Below are 27019 nucleotides of genomic sequence, written 5' to 3' on the forward strand. Positions count from 1 at the left end.
TCGCAAACTAACGAACGAAGTTAGGCAAGCTTTTATCAAATAGAAAAAATCATCGATGAATCTGCATCAAAACACGTAATTTACGCTGATAAGTATTGAAAAGCCCTTGTAGTAGTGGAGTTATTCACACGTATATTGTCCTACTTAAAGCTGCCACGGACAGTTCACAAAACAGCGAAGTTCATCTTGCACTTAACAAGCTTGATCTGAAAGCGGTACCCACTTATACTTACCAATTATATCTCTGATGAGTCAGTGTTATGCAGACAAGAAGCTCTATCGCTCAATAAACAATATTGGATCTGGGCGAGCAGGTATCGCAAACACGATTCACAATATGCGCAATAGCTAGTTCGCTACGTAGCAAAATTATGTTAGGGTTCAATTGATTATCAAACATGTTCGTTCTCTATGTACACAAACGGGAACTATCGAAAAATAGTTTCTTATGAGACCGCACCAAAATGATCGATGAATCTAGGTACCGAACTTGTCGGAATTATAAATAGCCATTTGTAGGTGGGATGTTCATATTAATGAAATCGGACATTGAATTCGCCATCGGCGCGAATCGATATTACTTGTACTAGAAATCAAAACCAGGGATCATTTTATGCGAAATGGACTTATAAACCAGTTGACGGGGAAATCAAGATATTTTTGTATTCATAATTATTGTAAAGGAAGAAACATATAAAAGTTGCTTGGGAATGATAGAAGAGAATAGTAAAAATAAACATGTTAAAGAGAAATGAACATTGAATGTAGAAGTATATAATTTGTATCTAATATTCGTCCTATATTCATGGCGTATTGTATCGTAAATCGAAATATTCCCGTATAGTCTCCATTCGTGGAATTGCTTTGCGGAATTCAGTCCTGGATCAATCCCAGGTATCCTGAATCGTCTCTCGTAAGACGATTACCGCTAATTAGACGCAAGACGTTCCTTCTGTTATCTCATTAGTACCTACAACAATCCTATCATAATAATTTAATCAAACCTTTTTGTTATTAATTACATAATATCTGCAATATAAATCATCTTTAGATTAATTAAATATTTTGTCAAATAAACCGTTCGAATTCATAAATATAATATTATTACAAAATATTTCCAAACACGACGATTTATTTAGATTAGATAGATATTTCGAAACACGATTAACCATACACGACTGTTCGACAGTCCATTTATGTACAAAAATATTGAACTATATCTACAAAAATACATTTCACCTTTTGTCATTGTGGCTAGATAAACTCCATATATTTTACTTACAACGATTATTATTTATTATATACAATGGATATTAAATACATCATTTTTTACACAGTTAATGATCTGTTATAATTTTCTATTTATTAAAGTAATTTTTATAAAAATATTTTTTAAGCATTGGCTACAACACTAATAGCGTTATTTGCGATTATATATATGTAAATAAAATTCTAATTAAAATAATAATATAGAAAACCAGTAATATTTAAGCGAAATATTTAATTATATTATTATTTGAACGCATGGACAAAACATTATATCGTATCCTTCTGTAAATAGTTTTAGTGCTTAACATCAAATTAGGCGAAAATATATTATATACATATACACAATATATAGTAGGTACTCTAATTTGCTACAATTTATTTTGTTATCCTCCTCCATTATTAGTAAACAGAAAAAAATGCATAATATTTAGATATTTATTTAAGTTATAGTAAGTACATACTTGTTGTTTAGGTAGGTTTATATCATATGTTATTTTTTGTTTGCTTTTGTTTTTGGAGAATCTATAGCTGTAATCTTAAATAGTCACATCACACATTAATACAATTTATCAAAATATTTTAAAGCATTGGCTACAAAAATATAAAGCAAATATCCTTTGCATGGTTATACAAAATATTTTTTGGCATCAGTTTAATGTTATAAATTACTTCGAAATTTTCTTAACCTTTAAAATTACTGTACAAAGTATTATGTCCAAAATTGCAAAGCAAATAATCTTTAAAAAATGTAATACAAATCTCGAAATATACCATTTTATTTACTAGGAAATGCGGCGGCCGGCGTAGATGAAAAAATACATAGAATTTATATATAACCCTCCATAGATTTATATCATGCTGCCTTTTTAGAAAAAATATATAGGTTAGATTGGGTAAGCACGTTTCATTTATTTCATAGCATATTTTGATTTACTAGATAGGTAATAAGATAACATCGTACCAACTTGTTTAAAAGTTTTGCAGAATCTCGAGATACGCGGACGGAAACAGTGGGATACTTACAATGGATTCAGATGCTCTTTTTACTTTTGAAAGCGAAAATAAGAAGGAGTTCCAGTTGATAAAAGTAATTATTAAACACGTACGAGCTAAACATCAATGGTTTATATATTTATATTTAGGTTTCTAACACCAATTCTGTAGATTTAGGGATGAAATATTTATAAGCTTTTAATTTATGCACATATATAGGTAGTGTAATCGACAGGATATGAGTTTACAACTCTTGAGTTTCGCGGATGGAAGTAATGGCTCGCTGGGGGGAGCTGGTGCTAACCGCCTGGTGCATGATGTGCACCCTTACATCACTGGTCCCTTGTCTATACTCCCTTCGGTGGCGGCTCGCGAGCGGTCCTGACAGTGTGCTCTTACAGCAGCAATAGTTAAATAGGTGAGCGAAGGCGCGGCGGAAGTTTCGGTTCAGGATACCGTACATAAAGCTCGTAAACACCGAACGACCGACGCCAACCCAAACACTATTGTAGTACTTAGCGTCGCTCACGACCCGTAAATCGATGGAAGCGATCAAATACGGCATCCAGGCCGAGAAAAATAGTATGTATGCAATAATATTTAACATAGCGATAGAGCTGTCGCGTCCGTAAGCAAGGGAGCGCTTGTAACTTATTTGTTGTCTAGCGCGACGGCGGACTCCGAAGTACGATGAGATCAGACAGTATATGGTGCAAACGGATGGCAGAACGTGAAATAGTCCGGTTGAAAACACTCTGAAGTAGCTGTTGCCGAGGTGAACGCGCTTACAATAGTCGTAGTCGAGGTCCAAGTACACGCCAATGGCACCGAGTGTGAAGCTCAAGAGAAAAATAAACACCGTGATGAAAGCGGTGTTGCAGGCAACCAGCTTATCGTACGCGGCCTGGGAGCAGCACAGCCTCAGATAATCTTCAACTGCCACGCACTGCAAAATGACAAATTACTGAAAACACCTCACCTTTGAGAAGACTTCCACTCGCACTGTGGGCTTTTTACATCGTATTCAGTACTGCAGTAGAGTGTAGTGTATTAAAATAGACTTACCAAAAAGAATAGGCTGTAGCAGTATGTTGCAGAAACTGTAATGAACTGTTGTGCGTTGCAAACATACTGGTTGTCCCACTCTCCCGATAGAAGTACCACGGACGATATCGGCATCACGCAAGCAGTAATACATAAATCTGCCATGCCGACGCAAGCGAGAAAGACGAAGCCTACGACAAATAATTCAATATTAAATATGCTAATAACTTATTGTGATTAATAGGGCGCATTGCTTCTGGCCCGATCCGAGGCAATTTCTTAAAGATTTACACAAATATAGTTATATTATCTACCAACTTAAAAATGTTACATTTCCGGATTCCTGTTTTTTTATTTTATTTGAATAATTCTTATTTGCTCACGTCCTGCTATCCTGACAGTGCAAATATACCTAAAGTTATATGTCAAAGGATGCAGATTTTAATTACAATTTTTGATGTCCAACTGTAACGTAACTTTCTATTTATTTATTCAGAAATATAAATAATATGTAAAATATGTTGAAAAATATGTAAGTCCCATATAAAAAAGGAAATAACTGTTCTACTTATTTATGCATTATTTCCTAAACTGATGTAGGCTAAAGTTCTCATATGTATCAATAGCATAGCAATGCAATCACATTGATTATTAAGATTCAAAATATATATTTTAATTCGCAAAATTGCAACGCAAACTGTGCTGCAGCCTTTATAGGTAATTTAATTAAAAATATGTTAAAAAATCTTAAAATAATAAATGATATCTAGTAATGAAATATAAATAAACATTTTATGTAATTCATTACAAAAATTATAACGTTCAATTAATTATATCCTAAATTAATCATAACAAGATTTCCCTTCGCCAAATTTCGAAAACCATCGCTAGTACAGAAATAAAGGAGCTTAGATAATAATAATAAAATAAATATAGTTAAATAAGAACTAAAAAAAACACACTCCAATAAGATAAACTTATCAAATTGTATTGTCACCCATCCTTGGTTAACAAAGTTTGAATGAAATATTATGTCCGTGTGATGTGGGCCAAAATCTAGTCTAAAGGAGTGGAAGAGTCGAGTCGGTTACATACAAACGTGCAGGCATACAAACACAGGTGAAACTAATACAAGCGTGTTACAGATAACAAAGCGATTTACATACCGACTCTTCTGAGACTGAACTCGACGAAGAAGGAAGCCACGAAGAAGCCATTGAGGATGGTTCCGATGGTAGACAGCAAGACCATGAATATCAGTCGGCCCACCTTAGGCCATTCTCCGCTGAGGGTCACCGGAGAGTATTCGGTGACCGCTGAAATTGATGTTCTATTGAGCATGCCCACCCCATGCATGGGGCGAATCTTACCTGTTAAAAAATATCAATTGGTATATTATATCCCATAGAAACATACTTTCAAGGACGCGTCATAGTCCCCCCCCCCTCCTTTCCCCGCTCTTCACCCTTCCCCCGCACCATGGACGAACGTATGTCACTTTGTATAGCAACACATTTTTTTAACACATTTCTCACAAATTTATTATTTTTTAAACACCGCGGAAGCAATGAAACTAACATTACTTTTAAATAATAACGTAAGTAAATACGTATATGATTGAATATTATAATATATCATTGATTGAATATTAAATATAATAAATCACAATACAAGGTTTAGAAATAACAATCACTATAAGTAACAATAAAACGATTTAAACTTAGAGAAAAGTTTTTCGCGAAACGCCTTAAAAAATCTCGCGTTGTTTATCGATCCGAAAATTCACAAATACGACACCAAAAATCGAGAAATTGATGATCACTCTACTTACATATTATGTGGGTACTTTTTTCAACTACTTGCGGACAGATTGACGCCCCCATGGCTCGAGTACGTGCGATCCTAGTGATGCGTTTTTGAAAATGAACGGAGCCTAGTCGGAGCCGTACGCAGGGACTGCATCTCCCGCTGCCCGTATTGTGTATAAACATTGCAATTCAAGGTCGCGCAGGTCTACCTCAGGAAACTATCAGCCCTGTGTAAATTATTTTACGACATAACTCCGTCGAACGCGGACCTAACGAGCCATTATTTTCGTAAATCGTGAAAAGCGCGAGTTCATAAGAAAAAACAGCGCATCCCATCGCAACTGTGTCTTCGTTGAGTGAAATAAAGGTAAGTGATTAGTTGACACATATTAATATGATAATTATTTATGTTTGTTACATAGGTGGTTGATATTTGCGTCATGGCGCCGAGTCGATTGATTTTTCCGCTTCATTTCCTTTTGATTTACAAAGACGGTATAACAGATTGTGTGAAAACATAATAATTATAACACATAAAACAAAAAACAACGCTTTAAAGCACGGGTAAAAATATTTGTGAATGGAAAATTGTCTGTTTAAAAAGAGTTCACTAAATGTTCCATTAGCAAAATATTTATAAATAGAGCACCCCACGCTATTCCAATTAAATTATTCGGATTAAAAGGGATAAAAAATATGTTTTTTCAAGTCCAAAAATATAAGTAGCGAATAAAAATCTATCTTTTAATTTTTATAAAACTTTAGGTTTTAGGCTTGATTAAAATATAAAAGAACATGTACACAAATAATATATACATATATGTAATATAGGTAGGTACTATAGGTACTATAGTCAGTAGTTACAATTAAATTTTAACTTAAAAAAATGTTCCGTTAGCAAAACATTTATAAATAGAGCACCCCACGCTATTCCAATCAAATTATTCGGATTAAAAAGGATAAAAAATATGTTTTCTTTTAGTTTAGCCGACAGGTTTAAAATGGAGGAAGAGGATATTTTTCGCAGTTGTCTCTGTTTGTGGGGTGTGCCGGTAGTTAGCAAAGCTAGCATGTACGTGACATATTAATATAATTTTAAAATGTTTATTTTTTTATTTAATAACTTGACTATAATTGCTTGAAAATTAGCACTAAAAATAATAATTATATGTGGTGTCCCATAACACATTAAAGCTCTCAACAGGGCCGTTGGATCCGTGTCCTCATGTAAGCCTTCCAAAAGACTGGGTACCGTCCTTCAGGTGGTACCCGAGTATTATGGAGAACAGAATAATAACTATATTATGTAGGATAAAAAAAAACACAAACGTTTGTTTAAAATGGGTGAAAATCGAGTCGAAAGCAGTCGTTTACATGCAAACATTCTAACATACAAGTGAAGCCTAATAAAAAAAGAGAAGAAGCTTAATAAAAAGAGGAATGATTTGCCAAATGAGGTGGTTAGTTTATTCATTATTTAATAAATTAAAAAGGAGTCAGTAGGTTTTTGTTTTGACATTATGTTATTGTTCTTAATGTATATGTAACAAATAAACTACTGGACCGATTCCAATAATTCTTTCACCGTTAGAAGCTATATTATCATACTTAGTATAATATTATATTAAAAAAAATGTTTTTCCTACTGAAATTGAAGTTACATTCGAAAATTTCAACCAATACCAACCAATGGAAGCAATATTTGCCGATCAGTCATTATTTGGTTTGCGCTACGAAAACCAAGATATTTCAACGCGCCGTTTGCGCGAGTCGCTCCTCGCGTCGGCTTTTCAAAAAACGCTGGGCAACGTTAAATTCTGAGATATAATCAGGGCTTCAGTTGAAAACCAAAATTTAGCACGTTTTCTGCAGTACATCAAAATACATATCCATATATAAATATTTGCAATATATTTGCAAAATCAGAAATTTCACTATTAAATAATTGGTTTTGGATTTTTTCTTTAGCATATTTTTATGATTTTATATGATCGAGCAAAATACACGTGGTTGTGTAACAAATTATTTAGCACACTTTTTAGGCAATATCTTGATGAGTATTGTTTATTTTTTCTTAAAGCGTCATATAATTGCAAATACATGAAAAATTTGATCTTGCAAACCAATTTTACTCCGCTTCGCTTACGGGACTCCCAAAATCTATTCACCCGCGGCTTCGCTCGCGGGGTTGTGACCTACAAAATTTTGTAGTCCAGTCGTGGATTTTTGAAGAAAAGTATGAAATTTTTATTAAATATTGATATTTTAGCAAATACCTATATGAAAATCTCTTTTTCGTATTTAGGGTTCCGTACCGAAAGGGTAAAACGGGACAGTAGGATATTAGGTAATCATAATCCGTTCAAATTTCTCGATAAAAAAGGTGGATTAACTGCGTTTAAATTCCTCTTTTAAATATTCAAGTTGCACTTGTCGTTTAGAAATTATGATTGGTAGGTACTTATGATAAAAACATCTGAGTTAGAAAAAAACATTTTTAAATTAAATAAAATGAAATACGTTTATTACGGACACAAAAAAATACAATGAAAAAGAAGCAAGTAGATAATTACTTATGTATTCCACAATAGGCCTGCCACTCAGTGCAATACCACAGTATTACAATATTATTTCCTACAGTAAGGAAACGCCTTTGATGTCGCGCGATGCCGCCGCCAGCGTAGGTACTTACGCTGCCACACGAAAATACGCTAGGGTTGCAACAAATGGGAAATAAAACAATTGTGATTATTAATATTATGATGAAATCATTTATTCATATGTACATTCAAAATAATTGCGATTATTAAATCTGATGTAATTATTTGTTCATAAATATATAATTACAGATATTGCACTGCTAAATATTATTTACGTGGACACTTTATTTTTGGATGTTCTTAATTGTATATTATAAATTTATAACATTTAACTAAGTAATGCATTCGCATTGGGTAGTACAATCTGATTAGAAAATAATGAGGACAACATAATAGATATATACATAGCTTTGATTTTAATTCAACAGATACAATTAATACAATCTTTCTGAAATATTGTTTCCTTCTGGGATTTCAATCTAGATTTACATCCGTAAACGGAACAGTTTGTGCGTGCCATAATAGAATATGTAAGTACCTATGTATAATAAAATTATTACACAAAAAATACGACTGCGTCGTCCTTTCACCACACCCCGGACACTCCATACAAAATTATCGTTTTGACAGTCACACTGTAGAGACTGCAAATGTGTGTGTTAACGCTTTATGGTTGGCACATTTCTGACGAGCGTAAAAAAAAATTCGCGTTTTTCTGATGAAATACATAGTAAACGGCACAATATCTAAACATTTTCTACGAAAAACGATAATCACAAATCCAAAATAATAAAATTACTTTAAAAGTCAATTTGATTAATGTTGTCAATCTTCGTTGCGTATCGTCCTTGCAGAAAAATGTGGCGAATTTTAATCACGATCGCGCGGGGTGAGGTAAGTGTTTAATTTTGGCGGGAGGCGGAGAGTGTCCGTTCTGTAGCGTTTAGCTACCATTATGACGTATTCTGTGCTTTCGCGCTAGGTAAGGCAAACTAAGCGTGTTTGCCTTACGCGGCCCGCGTCGCCCGACCCCCCGCCAGTTCCCCTTCGTTTCTCTGCACAAGTAGGTACATTCGTTTCACTACTGTATAGATATTGTAATACTGTGGCAATACACTGATTTTCAGTGGTTTTGAAGAAACTTCTGCCCTTACTCTTACCACTAAAACGGTTTAAATGAAATCTTGATAAAGATATAGTTTGAGAGCCAGAAAAAATATAGTTTTTTACTGAAAATTCCCTCGGGTACTATGCGATTGAAGTCGCGATGACTGATAAACCTTCTCAAAGAAAAGTTTGGTCTCTACAAATACTAATTTACGATAACTATAATAGTAACCTACGATAAATAATAATAGTAGGTATCTATACTGCCCACGCACGGATAGAGCAAGTAGTTATGTAGATAGTACATATTATATTAGGTATGTTTGGAAGATTAAAGATTTAAGTCCATGGAATGTCGCCTAAGGATTTTTTGGCCTGATTTATATATTTAAAGGAAATACATATATTAAAAATCCGTCATTTCCTAGGATATATTCGTATAAGATCATTTATAAATAGCTTCGGAATTATATATACATATTACATATATACATATACATTTCCTAGCTTTAACCATTGAGTTAATATGTACATATACTAAGTACATGTATCTCAATGACTTTAACAGTCACTTTAACTGTATCGATTTGATTAAGTTGTGTAAAGATTTAAGTTTTTAACTTTCTATTCGATTTCTTCATTTTTGCGATTATACAAAGATTTTCGGGCGTCCTGAATTTATTGAATATACCTTTTTATGTAAGGTATATTATACCATGTTACTTTATTGAATTTCAGTTGATATAAATAAAAAGTCATTCCTAATTCTGTGCACCACCTACGCTGATTAGACCCACAGTGGGTCATAGCGGGGGGACCACGGGTAATACGCCATTTCAAAAGCTAAAAATAAAAACACATAGGTACCAGGTTCTATAATCTATTGAGGAAAATAAGTCTATAGGTTATAATTTAAAAATAGATATTGAAATAATAGATACTGCATTATTTATTGAATTGCTCATTATATACCAACATATACCTAGGTTAAAAACAATACTTATAATAAAACAGTAGCAAGACTCTCTATTGAAGCATCGAGATAATATGTACTACGTATTGAAGTTAGATTATCTTTTTCATTTAGTTTGAGTGCCTAACTTGAGCACACTGAAACCGTGGATTTAAATGAAATCTAATTTATGGGCCCAAACCCAGTACGACTTAGAAAAGGAAGGTCGTGGACTCCGATTACATATTTTTTCCTAGAAAATATATATATTACAAAAATTATTCCGTAAAATTTTAAGGCGCACAGCTTTTTTTACAACAGTTTTATTATTTAAGTACAACAGTATCAGTGTGAAATCCATATAAATTGAAACACGAAAGCCTGTCCCTTTGAGCGTACGGCTCATTTTAATCTGGCCTACGTACAGCGGTATCTATAGGCAAATGACATGAAGGTAACTCTTTTGTCAGTTTGTTTATGCAAGGTATACCATTGTTTCTGTCTATCTTTTATTTCTGTCGATTTATACAATAAATAATGTAATACTTATGTATATTGTTATGCGTTTTCATTTTTGTAATAGAATAGGCACAGAGAATAGGTTATTTCTCGGCTTAATATTTTAATTATGTGCTAAAAAGAAACCTTATGTAGTAGATACTATTTACACAATAATATTATGTTATGCTCAAAAAACGAAACGCGTAATGAAGGAAAAAATAGTTCAAAACGCGTCGTGGTCACAGTAAAAGATGTACGAAGTGAGATTAATGTTGTGGCCCTAATAAAAACACTGAGCACTATTGATTCGACAAAATATATTGTAATATTTACCAACGATTCAAAATACGGCATAGAAACTCTACAGAGAAGAGAGTGAGACGACGGGAAACTCTGTAGATTATATTTAAAAAACATCACAATAATGATGCCAAAGAGCCTTCCTCTTTGCATAAGCTTTAAAATTCATTGATTTACCTCTTCCATATACGTTTATTCATTAATTCTATAGTATAATCTGGTAAACATTTTTAAAACAAATTTTAATTTGAGTCATACTTATTTTTTTACTTCAGAAAACCGGAAAAGAGGCATTTGAATTTTGTTGTTGTTTGACAATTTATAGTAAAGCCATTTTAATAGGCAACATTTGACAGTTCAACAAAATTCAACAACGTAACCTAGTAACGACGACATAGAATAACATGATATTTCGTTTTGTTAGAACTGCACATTTGCTTAACTTTTTTCAATTACGATTACATATTTATAATAATAATAACCGATATAAGTAATTTTAGGATTTGATTTTACTGATAAACCATTCTAAACATAATAAACAATTTCTGATTTAAAGAACTGACGTCGCTACAATTTTGTGTCAATAAACCTTTTTTCTTTTTAAATACCAGAGATGTTACTCTAATAATCGAAATCTGACATCTAGAATCGAATGCATTGATTACTTGGGAATAAAAATCATCATAAATTATTGACATGTGTTTCAAGTTCGATTGACAAATGTTTCAAGTCCGTATCGATTAATTCACTTTAATCGATGTTTTTAAGCAGGTTACCACCCTATGAAGATAAAATTGATAGACGTCAAATGTTGCCTATTAAATTGGCTCGACAATAAATTTATATATCAAGTTCAAAACGCATCATGAATTTTCTACATCGCTACAAAGCGTCTTGGTCGAATAGCCGTGACCGTTTTCATAAGCGCGAGCATAACACAAAATTTGTGGTGGATAAATTTTACTGTCAACCACTACGCCTTGTGAGCATTGACTTGTGAGCTAATTTTAACTTCAACAGTTTATATAATAATCACATAATATGCCTGTCGCCATATAAATTTAAACTTCCTAATACAAAATTAAAATTATAACTGCTACATTTCGCTGAACATTTCGCACACTTACTCTATTTCTATTACATCCGTTCGCTATGTTTTTCGTAGGCCAATATCCGGCCAATATGTTCTAACTGAATGTAAAGTACAATATTTGCTTTTGGATTTTCCCGTTTTTAATTGCACATTATCGTCAAACTAAATTAAGAATGCTATTACGTTATGAATACCTGGAAAACTTGTTAAATGTTGAATAAAATAATGAAAGCTCGAATTTAACAGAAATTTGTATTTTGTTGTAGTTATACACACGAAATAATTTAAATATGTTATACCTACGTATGTTTCAATTTAAATTAATTTTACGTAATAATATTTTAAAATAATAGTTGTGGGTGTAATAATATTTTAAAATAATTGTGTGTGGGTGACCAAATCGTTGAGGCTTTTGAGTAAATATTTAAACTACTTATTTATTTGAAGTTGGAGGTTCTAGGCTACGCAAGAATGTTTTTTTTTATGAAACATACCTACATAAAAGCTTGACTAAAAGTTATTTAGGTTAGGTAAACTAATACGATTAAAAAATCCTGTGATACTTAAGACTATTAGAAATGTTCAAGTTTTGTTAGCCATTTATAATAAGGATAAGGTGATAAGCGATCAAAGTCTTACCTTACCAAGGAAAAGTTTTATAATATAAATATATAATTAAACTTACAATGCTACATTTGAATTAATTCTATATTCTTCAAAAACTTTTCAACCTTTGGTTTTGCGACTTATAAAATTTTTAACTTTGAACAAACATCATCGATCGGGGAGACAGAGCTAAGAGGATTTGCTTGCATTAGGAACAGGGGGCGAATAAATAAATACGCTGCAAACAGATGTCAAAAATATGAGCTTAATAACAAAAGATAAGAGGAAATTTCTGTCGAAACATGGTATTAAATGTTTTAATAAGTAACATGTTTTAGGGTTAAATGTAATATTTATCCAATTATAACGGAAATTCTTTAATTATACCGAAGGCGTCACTGAAAGGAATAAATTTCGACCATTCACAATTTGGTGCACCGTGACACGTAGTCTATGCAATTTCTTGTGACACTTTACGAGTGAAGAACCGTAAAATTACAACATAAAACTTAGTAACAAGTAAATGCTAGGCACATCTATACTAATATTATAGAGCTGAAGAGTTTGTTTGTTTGTATGTTTGTTTGTGTGAACGCGCTAATCTCAGAAATACTGGACCGATTTGAAAAATTCTTTCGATGTTAGATAGATTTATCGAGGAAGGTTATAGAGGCTATATAATTATCATCACGCTAAGACCAACAGGAGCGAGCAATGCGGGTGAAACCGCGCGGCACAGCTATTAATAAGTACGTATCACTCTATTATCCATAATATGAAAAGAAATGAAATTAAATAATATATTTATTTGTCCATTTATGTTTTACAATTAATGTACGACAGTGGGTCCCAAACTAAGTGAAATACTAGGTGCCCTGAGACCTTGAAAAAAATAAAATGGTACACCTCACTATCCTCATAATCTTTTTGATTTGCAAAAACAATATAACCTTAACTAAGATAAACGTGGAAATGAATATAATACGACCAAGGAAACCTACTAAAGTATTAATAATAAAGCAGAACTGCTTCTTCTTGAATTGCAATGAAATTAAATCCGCTGTTATTTATCATTTTAATTCTCCAGAACGAAAAACTAAGTTCACAATACCCGGGAAATAGTTATCGGTAACCCTTAGAAATGAATAATCATATTACTTTAGATTTATGCGTAATTTTTAAAAGGCTATTAAATGGATCACCAATTTCTCAACATACAACAAGTTAAGAACTAAAACCAAAAAGTGATTATTTAAAAATACATCACTTACCGTATGCTCCACAATGATGAAATATTATTTCAAAGTAAACGTTGTGCGGTACGTTGCTTTCAAGCAATATCTTCGTATCCTAATTAAAGCACCTATGGGAAGAAAAACACAATTAAAATCAGTAGGTTATTTTGTGTCTGCTGTTGGGTTTGTCAGTGCAAATCCATTAAGTTCTTAATTTCTCTTTCTCTCCATTAAGATCTTTTTGAAACAAGATACATGATTTATCAAAGGAATACATAGAAACCTCCACTTTTTATCTAGTTATAATCTATTGACACTATCCAAAAATAGCTTAAAAAAATTGATGGCCCTTATAAGTCACGTGTAGGTTGTGATAAACAACGTTAGATGAATTCTGGTGTCTGAAGCGATTGTTTCCGAACCGCAGTAAAATGAACTAAACTGCATTAACCAGCCCTAACTTCACTAGCCGTTGATTTCATCGACCGCTTTTAGGTTAAGCCCACGGGTATTGGTAATGGATATGTACTGTCGTGTGATTCAAAAAAACCTTTATTTTAATAGGACGAAGTACCCACCTCTTCTAGGTACATTCCCGAAGTATAATTAGATTGACATCTTATAATATAAACGTGGTTTAGATGCCTATCATTTTTCGTAATTTCTTGTACCTTATTTCAACCAATCCTTCATTGAACTATATTAATTACTTAGTAAGATTGTAGGTAACTAAAAAAATTGATTTTGTGATAATTTAGGTAGTGAAGGTTGACAATCTCACTATTCCTTACCATCACTAGCGCCATCTAGCAAAAAGAAACTTTTCTTCTGTGCTTTTCTTGGAATGTAAAAGTCTCTGTTCTGGGCGAACTGCCTATATAGCCTCATCTATATATTTGTATGTAACCGATATGTTTGTATAATAACCAAAATAATTCAGTGAAATACAAGAAAATGAAATACCTGTTATATATTAATATAATATTGACAATCATAAGACTCGTCAGTAGCTACTTCTAAAAGTAAAGATATATCATATACTGAAGGCGGTAGGAAAAAAAAGAATTGTTAATTGTTAGCCGAATAAATGTCATGAATATAGTCACCCTACTTTTATCTTTGGATTTTAATTATTAATGCAAAATTTCGGTTACATAGAAATTCAGTTCAATTAACAGCCAAGCCAAGTCAATACGTACGTTTATGATAAAAAACAATTTCGTGAAAATTTAATCAAAATATTACGTAGGTGTCCATTTTTACAAGGTATTTAAAATAAATAATTGTCTTTCTGTAAAATATGTGAGAATTTATTCAGGGTAATAGGTACATACGAAACGCATTGTTTATCAGTACGGGTTTCATCTGAAAGGATTGCGCGATTTGATTAAATTCTTTTTACGTACCCGGTATTTCTTTGTTCATTATTTTTCAATCGAACGTGTACAACTGTGTTCACATTTTTCATACCTGTAAAAGGGACCATTCCATTCGGAACATTTTTTTGTCAGAAGCTTTGACAATTCGTGTTCTGTATTGAATCACCTTTGATTTCTAAATCTGTTTTCTAAGTTCTATTTTTTTATGCTGTATAATATTTGACATGTGCAACGTGAATTATTTTTCTTATAAAGTGCTACTTATGCTACGTAGCCGCCTATGTTAATAAGAACATGTTTCAAATCACAAAATATTATCTATATTATCTATGTGTGTAGGTATATATATATTATTATTCAGGATAAAAAAAACAAAAAGCTACCTAAGTATATTGAATATTACTAATTCTTTTCATTTCATCTACATTTTATACAAAATATTACGTTGAAAGTGATTGTTACCAAAGTAATAAAATCCACACTTATTAATATTATAAATGCGAAAGTAACTCTAAACGCCTAAACAACTGAACCAATTTTCGTGAAATTTTGTATGGAGATATTTTGATACCTGAGAAAGGACATAGGCTACTTTTTATCCCGGGAAAATGACGCAATCCCGAAAATCCCACGGGAACGGGAACTATGCGGGTTTTTCTTTGACTATGCGCGGGCGAAGCCGTGGGCAGAAACCTAGTGTTATATAAATAATATCCTCTCTGGAAATTTATGTTATTGTAAGTATATTATGTAGGTAGGGATTTTTGGACAAAAATATTGATATGTACTATGTACTTATAATATATGGGTTAAAATATACATATGAACTGTATTATTAGTTTTTACTTCTTACCTATTATTTTCGTCAATCAACTAGGAACTTTAATTCCTTCTAGAAGTTTATTTACCAGTAATTATAGCGACAATTATTACTTAACTTATTACTTCAAACAATTCATTATAAATTGCAAAACATGCTCCTCAATAAAGGCTTATAATATAGCATATAGCACTGTTACCCGATGTATACTATTTATGAAAGCTTGGCTGAACATTTTAGCTTGCAACTCATAAATTACTCATAGACACATCGGCAATCAATATCTTACTAAATACACAGGCATACGGTTCAAATTTGTAAAGACGCTCAAAAAAGTTTTATTTTTGTTCCTTCCTTTATTGTCTTGTTTATGAGACTTGACGCATACATTTTTAACAGCCAGATGTTGATCCATCTCTGCACGGTTTGCACTATAAAATCTGTATCTATATTATAATCAATTAGATTAATTATAATCAATTATTAATGTTTGTAATCCTGAATATTTATACAACAGATCAACAGCTGTGATTTCCATGAAAAAATTATGCACCTTAAGCTTTTTCTCTTTATATGCTTTAGAATGAAGTACGTGAGTACCTACAAGGCTACAGCCTACAAGTACTACCTGCATAATATGTACCTACTTATATAAAAACCTACTTTCGTTGATATATTATGAGAAATGAAAACGTAGAGAATAAAATTTTCATCCTATGAGTTGTGATAATTCTCTAGTTCTCTAGGTAGGTATGTTTTATTTGTTCATTTATAGTTATTGAATTGGTCCTTTTTAAAACAACAAATTACAATATCGTAACATTAGCAAACATTTTTGAATTTATAGTGCACTAGATTTCCGCCCGCGGCTGCGCCCGCGCAGTCAAAGAAAAACCCGCATAGTTCCCGTTCCCATGGGATTTCCGGGATTGCGTCATTTTCCCGGGATAAAAAGAAGCCTATGTCCTTTCTCGGGTATCAAAATATATCCATACCAAATTTCATGAAAATTGGTTCAGTGGTTTAGGCGTGATTGAGTAACAGACAGACAGACAGAGTTACTTTCGCATTTATAATATTAGTATGGATAATATGAATTCACTAAGTATTAACTAGTCTTTTTTTGTCTGAAAAATTGAATTTACAACTTGGATCATGAAATGGTGCATTCGACGAAATTGTGTAGGCTGTCACTAATTTTTATACTCTTAACGTGACATTTTATATGTATCAGAAAATAATTGTTTTATGTTATTACGTAGTGACCTTTCACCGGTATTACGAAAATGCTTTAAAGGATGAAAATGTTTATCAGTATCTTATATCCCCTGTAGAACCGCCATCCTTTTACAAATGACCTGAAATTTTGTGGGTCATTTGTAACAGGATGGCGGTTCTACAGGGGTCTTAGTACGCAATGACAAAAAGAAAAATGATGGTCAGAAGGCTGATACCGGATACCTTAAGATACTGTTATATAAAATATTACAGTATCTTAAGATAAAAATATATTATAGTATCTTCACCGTGTGTGACGCGCTTAAGGCACGTCCATACGAAATTTTCTGTGCATCTTAACCGTCTCCGTCAAAAATTGGATAAATTACCTACTGTAGACCTTATACGTTCTTTCGTTTCTTATTTCATTTTAAATGTAAATTTGAGACACTACAATTCTTCAGAATAATATGCCCGTGCCAATGTTTTCTCTTTCAAAAATTAAAAAATAATTATAAAATTAATAAATCTAACTATTTGTACCGAAATTAACATAGGTATACTTTTATCGTTACAAATCCGATTTTTTTATAAAATTGAGTAATACTTAGGTATTTTTCCTAATTCCTAATACTCGATTTCTATGTTGATTTTTTTAAATTATTACACGCTTTATATTAGCTTCACCTGTATGTTTGTTTGTAACCGACTTCTTTGGGCGCGATTTTGACCCACTTTAAACGGCCAGATTTCGTTCAAACTTTGTAGATTTATTGAGGACCGATGACAATACACTAATTTGATAAAATTTTCTATTGTTTAGTTCGGTTTTCTATAGTGAGTGAGTATAAAAAGCGTGTTTTTTAGTTTTTTTTAACTATTATTATTTTAGTGAAAGCTTTTTTTGTAAAAAATATAAGCAATTAAAATCATTAATTTCACATAAAACTTACGAAATCACTCTCACTAGTTATAAAATATGTGAATTGCTCATCATATTCCTAAATCCTATAATCATATTTAAATTTATTCAAGAAATAGGCACACGTAAACCTGCCACTTCTAATCAATCAAATTGTTCAACAAATATCAACTCGTGCTCGTAAGTATTATTCAAATTATTATAACGAATATTCGTCCTGTACTATAATATATAGGAGGTGCAACCGAACTCAGACTTCAGAGCAGTAATGCAAGGGGTGGAAGTGGGAGTGGGTGGATGCAGTAAACTATAAATCGTACGGTACAGACATGAGCGGCAATGATCATACGAATTAAATTATTATTCTCTTATCTATTAGCTTTTGGTGAGTTGAAACAATGATTTTGTTTAATTTAAACATTATTTATATGTTTTAGGAAAAATTACCGACGACTATAAGTTATTAAACTGATAATAACATAAATTATATGTATATTTACGTAAACTTCGGTAATATTTATTTTTACCGATACATTTTATTGCTTAAGTATAATATAAAAAAAATATTAAGTACCACTTACCTCGATTGCAATTTTTCACTAAATTCATGCGGAGATAATAAACAAACCGCGATGACATAAATCCAATCTATTCGTATAAAAATATATTTATAAAATCACTAAACGTCCAATAAGACACCACAAAAATACTTATCATGCAATATATTATTAAATTTTATCAAAAATTTGTGCGTTAACATTGGAGCCTGCATTTATAATTATTATACTTCTACCGACTTCTAAAAATGTAAATAGGCATAATTTATGAAGTTTTGCGTGATTGTTAGCGCCTACTGTATTTGTGAAGGTTAAGTCTGTACTGAGAAACGTTGTCACTTTCATGGGGTATCAGATCGAAATAAGAGGGACACAGACAAAAGACTTGTTAGGCAAAATATAAAAACCAACTTTTTTTTAGAGTAGCTGTTTATTGTTAGGGCGTGGTGGGTGAGTGTATGGTGTGGGTATTAAGCTGCGCCCCTGTCTTGGAAAAATTTCTGCGCAGCGGTTAAGACGATCTTCACGGCGGGTTTGGCGACAGTCAGCCGGCCAAATGACGTTATCAAGTTAATGATGACAACTACATACTTATTTTCATTCATGAACTTTTTTAAATAATAATTTTAGATCACGATTCTCTTAAGACTTGCATCCAATCGGCCAGTCGCAATCTATGAAATGAAAAATATTATAAATGAAAAATAGCTTTGTATATTTTATTGTAAGAACTTATTCTTCACCGAATCATGAATTCACAAATATGTAACGGTATTAGAAAGGTAAGAGGAACATTATTAATTATGCATGTATCGCCTTTACGTATCGGCGCGCTATTACCATATATTATCTACTAGCTTTCCGCCCGCGGTTTAGCCCGCGTTTTCAAAGAAAAACCCGTTCCCGTAGGATTTCCGGGATAAAACCTATCCTATGTCCTTTCTCGGGTATCAAAATATCTCTATACCAAATTTCATGCAAATTGGTTCAGTAGTTAATGCGTGATTGAGTAACAGACAGACAGACAGAGTTACTTTCGCATTTATAATATTAGTAGATATGAATAAACACTCATAATAATATATACCAATATGTAGGTACCCATTCAGTTTCAAAATAAATATTTTGCTATGGTTTTACGACTGTAGTACGTATTGTAGTAGTATAAGTAATATGCGTGGAGAGCTAATTATTATAATTTCCCATGTCTTCAACTATAGGTATTTGTAGGCTGAATTTCATCCTAATCGGTCGAGTGGTTTAGGCGAGCAGAAGAGACAGAGTAAATTTCTCATTAATAATACTATAGTTAGGATTTTATTTGCGTTGAAAATAGTTCCTATAATTGTGAAAAAAATGTAATATCACATCGGTAAAGTTGATTCAAAGAGTAGGGGCTATAGGGTGGCTCTCTGATTACACTGACCGGTATACTTGATACATTTGTAGATTTTGTGCTTTGAAAATTATGAATGCGATACGTGGAATTTCGTTTTCAATTTTACGAAGAAAAGCTGCATAGCTAATTTCTAGACATATAATATGTGCATTTATTTTATGAGTTAATAATATAAACTTGAAATAGATAAATTTTAGATGATTTAGCCTGAAACATTGTATTAACAATACCGACCGAGATTTATATTTCTTTATTCATATTGGACGTCAATCAATTTGATAAGTAGGTAAACAATTAATAGTGCATTCAATTACCTACGATTTAGATTGTACTGATAGTCTCAGAACCAAAACTGACACAGTTAATATATATATTATTTGATAAAGTTCATAGTGTACCTACTACGAAATAGCATTTTAATATAATATAGCTGTAGCTGTCCCAAACACGAATGTAACACCTGGATTCCTGAGACGATCCATATGAAATTCCACAATCTCAAGGTGATATGTAACTTGAGATTGAATTACAGAAAGTGTACGTGATATTTCATGTTTGAAATAAGTATATAAAAAAAAAACCTCCGAACATTTAGTTCATCATCAGTAGTCCGAATTAACTTACATCTTGTCGAATGACATTTTTAATAAAATAAACGTGTTGTTTTTGTGGAACTAAATATTTGCTTTGATGGCCATTTGGAAATTAAATTTGTCAATATTACAGGATTTGGATATTGTTTTTCGGCACTGTAGGCTGTAGCTGATTTTCGTGGAAATGCTATTTGAAATAATTCAGTTGTCACAGGTAGCACGTATTTTACTCGGAAACTGGAAAATGGAATATGGAGGATAGTTGATATCTAGTGAATTTTATTAAAAAATATGTAATATAAGTAATATATTGTTACACGTGCTCTGAAAATATTATGAAAAATTATATTTACGGTCCTTTCGGGAAACATTCAATGACGATTTTATGTAGAAATAAAGTATAGTAGACGATATGCGACAAGATAATATTAAATACCAGTACTTATCAAAAATTATGTTATAATAGGTAATTGAAATATTTAGTAGCTTTTATTGCTAACAATTAGGTATATATCTTATCTATGACGCTTTTACGTATATCTAACTTAAAATATGTTATAGGTAGGTATGTAATGTTATTTTTAAATGAGGCTTTGATTATCGTTCCTTGATAAGCGATACATTATAATTTATAATATTTTTACACCACATAAAATCATGCTCGGCAGAAAGTAAAATATTAAAGTAAAAGTAAAAAATTTACTCAAATTGATTTTGAATATCAGTACCTAGGTACCTACGTTTATTTACAAGTATCTAGCCTCTAGGTATAAGTACCTACAATTAATTGTAATTATCCTTCATATATAAATTAAATTTTTAAGAAAGGTGTAAATATCTATACATTTCACACGTACTCCTACTTAACTTTAGGTAATAATATGGTAAATTCTAAAATAGATACGGCTGTTAGTTGTTACTTGTTTACGCTTTTGTGTCTGAACCACTGAATTTTGATTTATGCGTACATGCGACAGGAACCTTGTAACGAAGGTTACTTGGATAGTGTTTGTTGTGAAAATCAAACCCGAACGGAGAAACAAGGGATGAAATTTTGTATGAGGTGTGAGCTGCTATGGTCCTCGGCCCTTTTACGTGAACTGCATACAAATGAAGGCAGTGGACGGAAAGATGATACTAGATAATTTTACGTCCTATAAATCTTTGTTTGGAACTGTTTTTCTCACTACAGCTACGGTATTATTTACAATTTACAATCCTATTAACTCTTATTGTGGTGGTATAAGATTTTCCTAGGTACGTATGTACATAAATAAAATGAAAAGTACTAGATAGGGAATATACATTTTTTATTAGTCGGATATTTGTTTTTTATTGGAAATAAGCGTCGTAAATATTCTAATAATTTTACATTAATAATTATTAATGACTGTCATGTTGGTTTCCGAAGACCACTGCAACTAGGTACAGACGTAGGAACTAGGAAGAAGATAATAACGTAGTAAGATAGAAGTAATATCTAAATAAAACGGTATCGGTGAGAATCATTAAAAAACAAAGAATTTCTTGTATTTAGGTACCGAGTTACATTCATGAAACAGTAACTAGGCTAGAATAGAGACAATTCAAAACTTAATAAAGCTCTAGGCCTACATCATACCTACCTACTCAGTCATTTGTACGATAATATAATACAATGATATTACTTCAATATAGGTAAAGTATTTCGTAAAAGTTAGATTTTGTGATCTTTATGTTTTTGCCATGTTGGGTTGAGAGTTCGCATTCTTCCCGGCGCGTCGTCCTCACTCCTCCTGCGTGGTATTGCCTTCTTCAAAATTGGACACACAGATTGGACAGTTGTCAAAATTCTTTTCTCTCTAGCCCACTTTAAATTAACCAAAAATTTAAAATATTGAAATGAAAAAAAAAAACAAAAGATAAATGCTTCTCAAATAATATATAATGATGGGGTGCTTTGATGTTAAATATATGTTAATCATATTAATATTATATCTATAACTTGTAACAATATTCCCACAATTAAACCGATTAGGTTTTCAGAAAATTTATTACTTCGCTTATGTAACTAACTATAATAACTATAATGTGAACCCGAACAAATTATTAAAGATAAAATAAATAATGAGGTAAAATATTTATATAAAATTTGACGCATTATTTCTCTTAAAATTAAAATGAACGGGTCGACATTCAAGTAGGTGTAGATTGTCTAATAAATCTCTATTAAACTACATATTAAAAATTTTGAAATAAAAAAATATTAGGAAGGATTGCTTTTTTTCTTTATTTTTTAAATTATGTGTACAATGTTTATTGTTTTTACGATAGTCTAAGATGAATCGGTATGGCTTTTCAAAGGACTGTGGTCAAAATATTTGTTCCCTACTGTCACGCGGTGTTAAATGTCATTGTCAGAATTCAACAATGCTTGCGGAGTGAAATGTATTTTCTCTAATCATGTATAAAATTTATTATATTTTAAGACCAGAATTAAGTAGATGACTAAAAAATAGCTGAAAATTCATTTAGTTACATAAATTCATGGCTACAGTGCGGCCTTGAGCTCGCTCGCATTGATTCAACCCGTACGCCGGAGCTCCCCCTGCCGATGCGCTCAGGATTCATGTTATTTTTCCAGCGCCACTCCGCTTCTAACAGCCGGCTGCATAGGTCGCTCTCTGCTCGCGTTCATAATAATACGTACTACAAGGTACTGTGCTTTTTTTGACTTCAAAAATTTTAACTGTATAATTTTAAAACTTTAATAACTATTTAAGTATAAATTATTTAAATAGTTTTGTTTATGATTTAAGTTTAGTGCAACTTGAAACATATTTTATAAAGTTTAAAATATTTTTTTGAGAATTTACAATTAAATAATTTTTTATTTATTATAGAAAAGAAACAATGCTCAGCCTAAGTGAAATGTGGAATAAGATGACCCACCCGGGGTGGTATTTGCAAGTGGTGAATTTGATTATCATCTCAGTATGCTTGATCTCCAAGATCCCCCAAATCTACAACCTACAAAATAGACGACCAAGTGAGATAAGAGCAGTGAGTTGCTATGCTATCATCATGGAAATTATTGGGTATGTACATATTATAAGTACTTAAATAATTAAAATTATAAAAAAAATAACCATTTTTGAAATCCTAAAATCAACTTCAAATCAGTTTTATTTAAAATAATTAAGTAAATAACATATTGATTATTTCAGATATACTATTATGACAATGTACAACATCAAGAATGAGTACAGTGTCATGACTTATCTGGAATACCCAGTTTTGTTGGTTCAGATGTACTGCATGTTATTTGTGGTCCTGAGGGCCAAAGGTTACCTGATTCTCATCACTATACCAGCAACTGTGACAATGCTATATGCTCTCATTGTTTTACTTTTTATGTTTGAAGTCATCCCGGTGGCATTTCTGAACTTTATAGTTGTAAGTATTTCTTTTTCAACTGAATAACATACTATGTGTTTTCATGAAATGTTCTAACAATAATATATGTTTCAGCCGATATGTACACCTCTCAGTGGATTCGCAAAAGTGGGCTACATCATGGGCATATTGAAAACTAAAAATTCTGATGCTGTCTCTTGGGAAACTTGGGCTATGTCTGTGGCAACTAATGGTGGTAAGTAATTATTATTAAGCAATACAAATGTCTATTTCAGGAATATATGAACTGCTGCGCTGCAAATATCCTGTTTATTGTAATTTGTATTATGTATTATAAAATGAATTAAAAAAAAATTGATTTCCTGCTTTTCTGCGAATTTTTGCAAAATTGATTATAAAATTCATATATGATATGTATTTTCTGCAAAAGTATTGTTTATTCTTAGATACCTACCTGTAAAACTTATATGTATGGTCTAAATGATCTGTAGGAAGCAGGCGATTGAGGCGTCATTACATTCGTCATTCGATAATGTGTATAGTACACGCGAGTACTGACTTGACGTCAAATATATATGTATATGTAAATCAAAGATTAATCCTTAGTCTTGAAAGAAATCGCTTGCGACTAGCGAAATTGCGAACATGCGTTTTGGAATTTGACTACAATATCTCATCAGTTTTTCAATTCCATAAATAAATAAAAAAATATATCTAATTAAAAAGATATTAAATATCCAAATATATATGTCTCATCTTTCTCACCTGAGTCACAGAATACATAATAGTAGCTAAACGCTACAGAACGGACACTCTCCGCCTTTCGCCAAAATTAAACTTACCTCACCCCGCGCGATCGTGATTAAAATGGGCCACATTTTTCTGCAAGGACGATACGCAACGAAGATTGACAACATTAAATCAAATTGACCTAAAGTAATTTTATTATTTTGGATTTGTGATTATCGTTTTTCGTAGAAAATGGTTAGATATTAGGTGTATTTCATCAGAAAAACGCGAATTTTTTTTGTACGCTAGTCACAAATGTGCCAACCATAAAACACACACATTTGCAGTCTCTACAGTGTGACTGTCAAAACGATAATTTTGTATGGAGTGTCCGGGGTGTGCCTGAGTTACAAATACATAAATTCTGTATAGTAGCGAAATTATCGTAAATATTTGTTAAAATTTAACGTAAAGAACTCGTGTGGTCTTTGAACGGCGTCTATGAGTCATTGAGGACATGTATCTTCTGGATGTATAGATATAGGCTATAGGCGATAACTTATTTAATTGAATTGAATGATATATCCCTTTGACTGTGCAGAGCCATCTTGAGGATCGTGAATTTAGACCTGCGCAAAAAAGATCGATAGATCTGCAGGGATTCGCAAACTATTTTCAAATCGAAAAAAATAATTTGAAGAAATCATTTGAAATGATTAAAAAAAATTGTTTCAAAATCAAAATTAAAAATTTTTATAACTTTAATAAATTGCGCGTTGCCGGCTCGCATCATAATCGACTTGTACACATTTTTTGTCAATTGCAATGCGACAACGCACATTTGTTCAAACTTCAAATGCGAAATTTTAGCAAATGCAATATGAAAATTAAGGGAATGAAATGAACGCAAATCACATCTCAAATTGTTTTCTATTTTAGCGCGCTTCTTCTGCGTTCTTGCGGATTCTGGTGACATAAATCTGCTGATCAACTATTTCGTCTCCGTGGTACTGAGCGCCGGGGTCCTCGCAGCCGCCATCTACTACCAAATGTACCCTGTTCCCCGCGTTGTGATTAGCACCCGCCGCCGTGAGCCCTCTGTCCGCCGCCAATACCACTTAGATTAAACATATAATTAATAGATCGTCTGATAACTCATTACTGACCCAAGCAAAACAATACAATGAAATAAAAAAAAAAGTTTCTGCAAATACATAAACAAACAAAAAAAAAATTATATTATATCACTTTAATCATAGAATATAATAACTGTTAAAGTTCTCTTTTTCTGCTTAGGTAGTAATACATTGTCGTAGCGCAATTATATAGCTTTAATTATATTTTGCTCAAACAAAAAAGACATCTTGATATGTTAATTTTTCATTATTTTTTTGTAATTTACAAAAAAAAAGTAATTATTTATAGAGATTTTATTTACTTCGTTTGGTCTTATCTGTACTTGTTTATACAATTATTTTACGATATTTGATATTTGTTTTAAGTATATTATTTTTAATATTAGAGAACTTTTAAAATAAGATATTGTAACATTTAACTGCATTTAGATATTAATTAAAAATAGGTTTTTCCCTATTTACCAGTAATTGTGCGACAAATTAAATATTAGACCTAGTCATTTAGTATAATACTACAATGTTATGGATTGATGTAATTTAATTATAATTAATTGCATAATTATTTACGTTCCTTTTTAAGTTTAATGTTTTATTCTAATTTTATTTATTCTGTAACATTGTGATCTGAAAAATTATATACTTAATCTGAAAACTATTTTATTACAATAAGAAAGTACCTATTTAAAATTTTAAAAAAATATTATTTTAGTAGCCAAAGAAAAAGTATTTTGAAAAATGGAATGTTATATATTTCTGTACTACATATTTCTTAAAAATATATATTTACAACAAATTAATATATTTCTCTTAAATATTCGTCAATATGTCGGTCGTTGCAATGTAGTCGTTGTAAATGAAATGTATTAAACAATAAATAAATTAATTGCGTTTTATTTCAACCTTCTCCTGTCTCCGTATCCTCAATATCATTTCTTAAAGTAGAGGATCATAATATAAGCAATTATAACATCATTGTTAAGTAAAAGAGTAAAGAATGCCATTTACATAGAAACCTAAAAAGAATTGCTACCTTATTAAGAGCCAACAAAACGAGTGAGAGAATTCAAAATTAGGTTTTCCTATTATCTATTGCTGTCGCGCTATGCCTCAAGCCTCGGGGGACCGTAGAGTGCGACAGGAAAGGACAGGAGTGCGTAGGACCGTAGAAGAGTATGCAGCTCGGGCCGAAAATACCTAGAAAAATTACGCAAATTCGACGTTCCGTAGTCCCCTATTTCCTCCTCAAATACTGGACCGATTTAATTACTTTTTTCATAATTTAGTAGAGAAAAGTATAGGCTATGTTCCTACGTTTTGCTTTTTTAAACATAATATTCAAAAATTGTTTTTTTGGAAGACGGA

At 31.8% G+C, this 27019-nt stretch overlaps 2 protein-coding genes across 2 annotated transcripts; one reads left to right on the top strand and one right to left on the bottom strand.

The window, feature by feature from the left end:
• Positions 1–2200: 2200 nt before the first annotated feature.
• Positions 2201–4662, bottom strand: LOC149911072 (melatonin receptor type 1B-like). The gene is made up of 3 exons (XM_090108046.1): positions 4473–4662; positions 3328–3497; positions 2201–3208 (listed from the first exon to the last, which is right to left on the bottom strand). Exons 1-3 carry the CDS (start codon positions 4660–4662, stop codon positions 2507–2509), a joined length of 1062 nt encoding a protein of 353 aa, XP_089964172.1. The 3' UTR covers positions 2201–2506.
• Positions 4663–22803: 18141 nt separating this feature from the next.
• LOC149911073 (solute carrier family 66 member 3) lies at positions 22804–26264 on the top strand. Its single transcript, XM_090108122.1, has 5 exons — positions 22804–23091; positions 23279–23473; positions 23603–23831; positions 23907–24027; positions 25461–26264. The coding sequence occupies exons 2-5, from the start codon at positions 23289–23291 to the stop codon at positions 25646–25648; spliced, it is 723 nt and encodes a 240-aa protein (XP_089964248.1). The 5' UTR covers positions 22804–23091; positions 23279–23288; the 3' UTR covers positions 25649–26264.
• The last annotated feature ends 755 nt before the right edge of the window (positions 26265–27019 follow it).

Source organism: Colias eurytheme, chromosome 1 (genome assembly GCF_061535395.1).
Source record: "Colias eurytheme isolate Ceu_HAF_F1 chromosome 1, ilColEury1 Martin Lab GWU primary, whole genome shotgun sequence".
In the NCBI taxonomy this organism is placed as follows: Eukaryota; Metazoa; Arthropoda; class Insecta; order Lepidoptera; family Pieridae; genus Colias; species Colias eurytheme.

Coding starts and splice junctions, on each gene's coding strand:
- LOC149911072 (XM_090108046.1), bottom strand. CDS start 4,662: ATGCATGGGGTGGGCATGCTCAATAGAACATCAATTTCAGCGGTCACC. Junction 3,498..4,472: donor GTTCAGTCTCAGAAGAGTCG/GTATGTAAATCG, acceptor TATTTGTCGTAG/GCTTCGTCTTTCTCGCTTGC. Junction 3,209..3,327: donor GCTACAGCCTATTCTTTTTG/GTAAGTCTATTT, acceptor GTCATTTTGCAG/TGCGTGGCAGTTGAAGATTA.
- LOC149911073 (XM_090108122.1), top strand. CDS start 23,289: ATGCTCAGCCTAAGTGAAATGTGGAATAAGATGACCCACCCGGGGTGG. Junction 23,474..23,602: donor ATCATCATGGAAATTATTGG/GTATGTACATAT, acceptor TGATTATTTCAG/ATATACTATTATGACAATGT. Junction 24,028..25,460: donor GTCTGTGGCAACTAATGGTG/GTAAGTAATTAT, acceptor TTTCTATTTTAG/CGCGCTTCTTCTGCGTTCTT.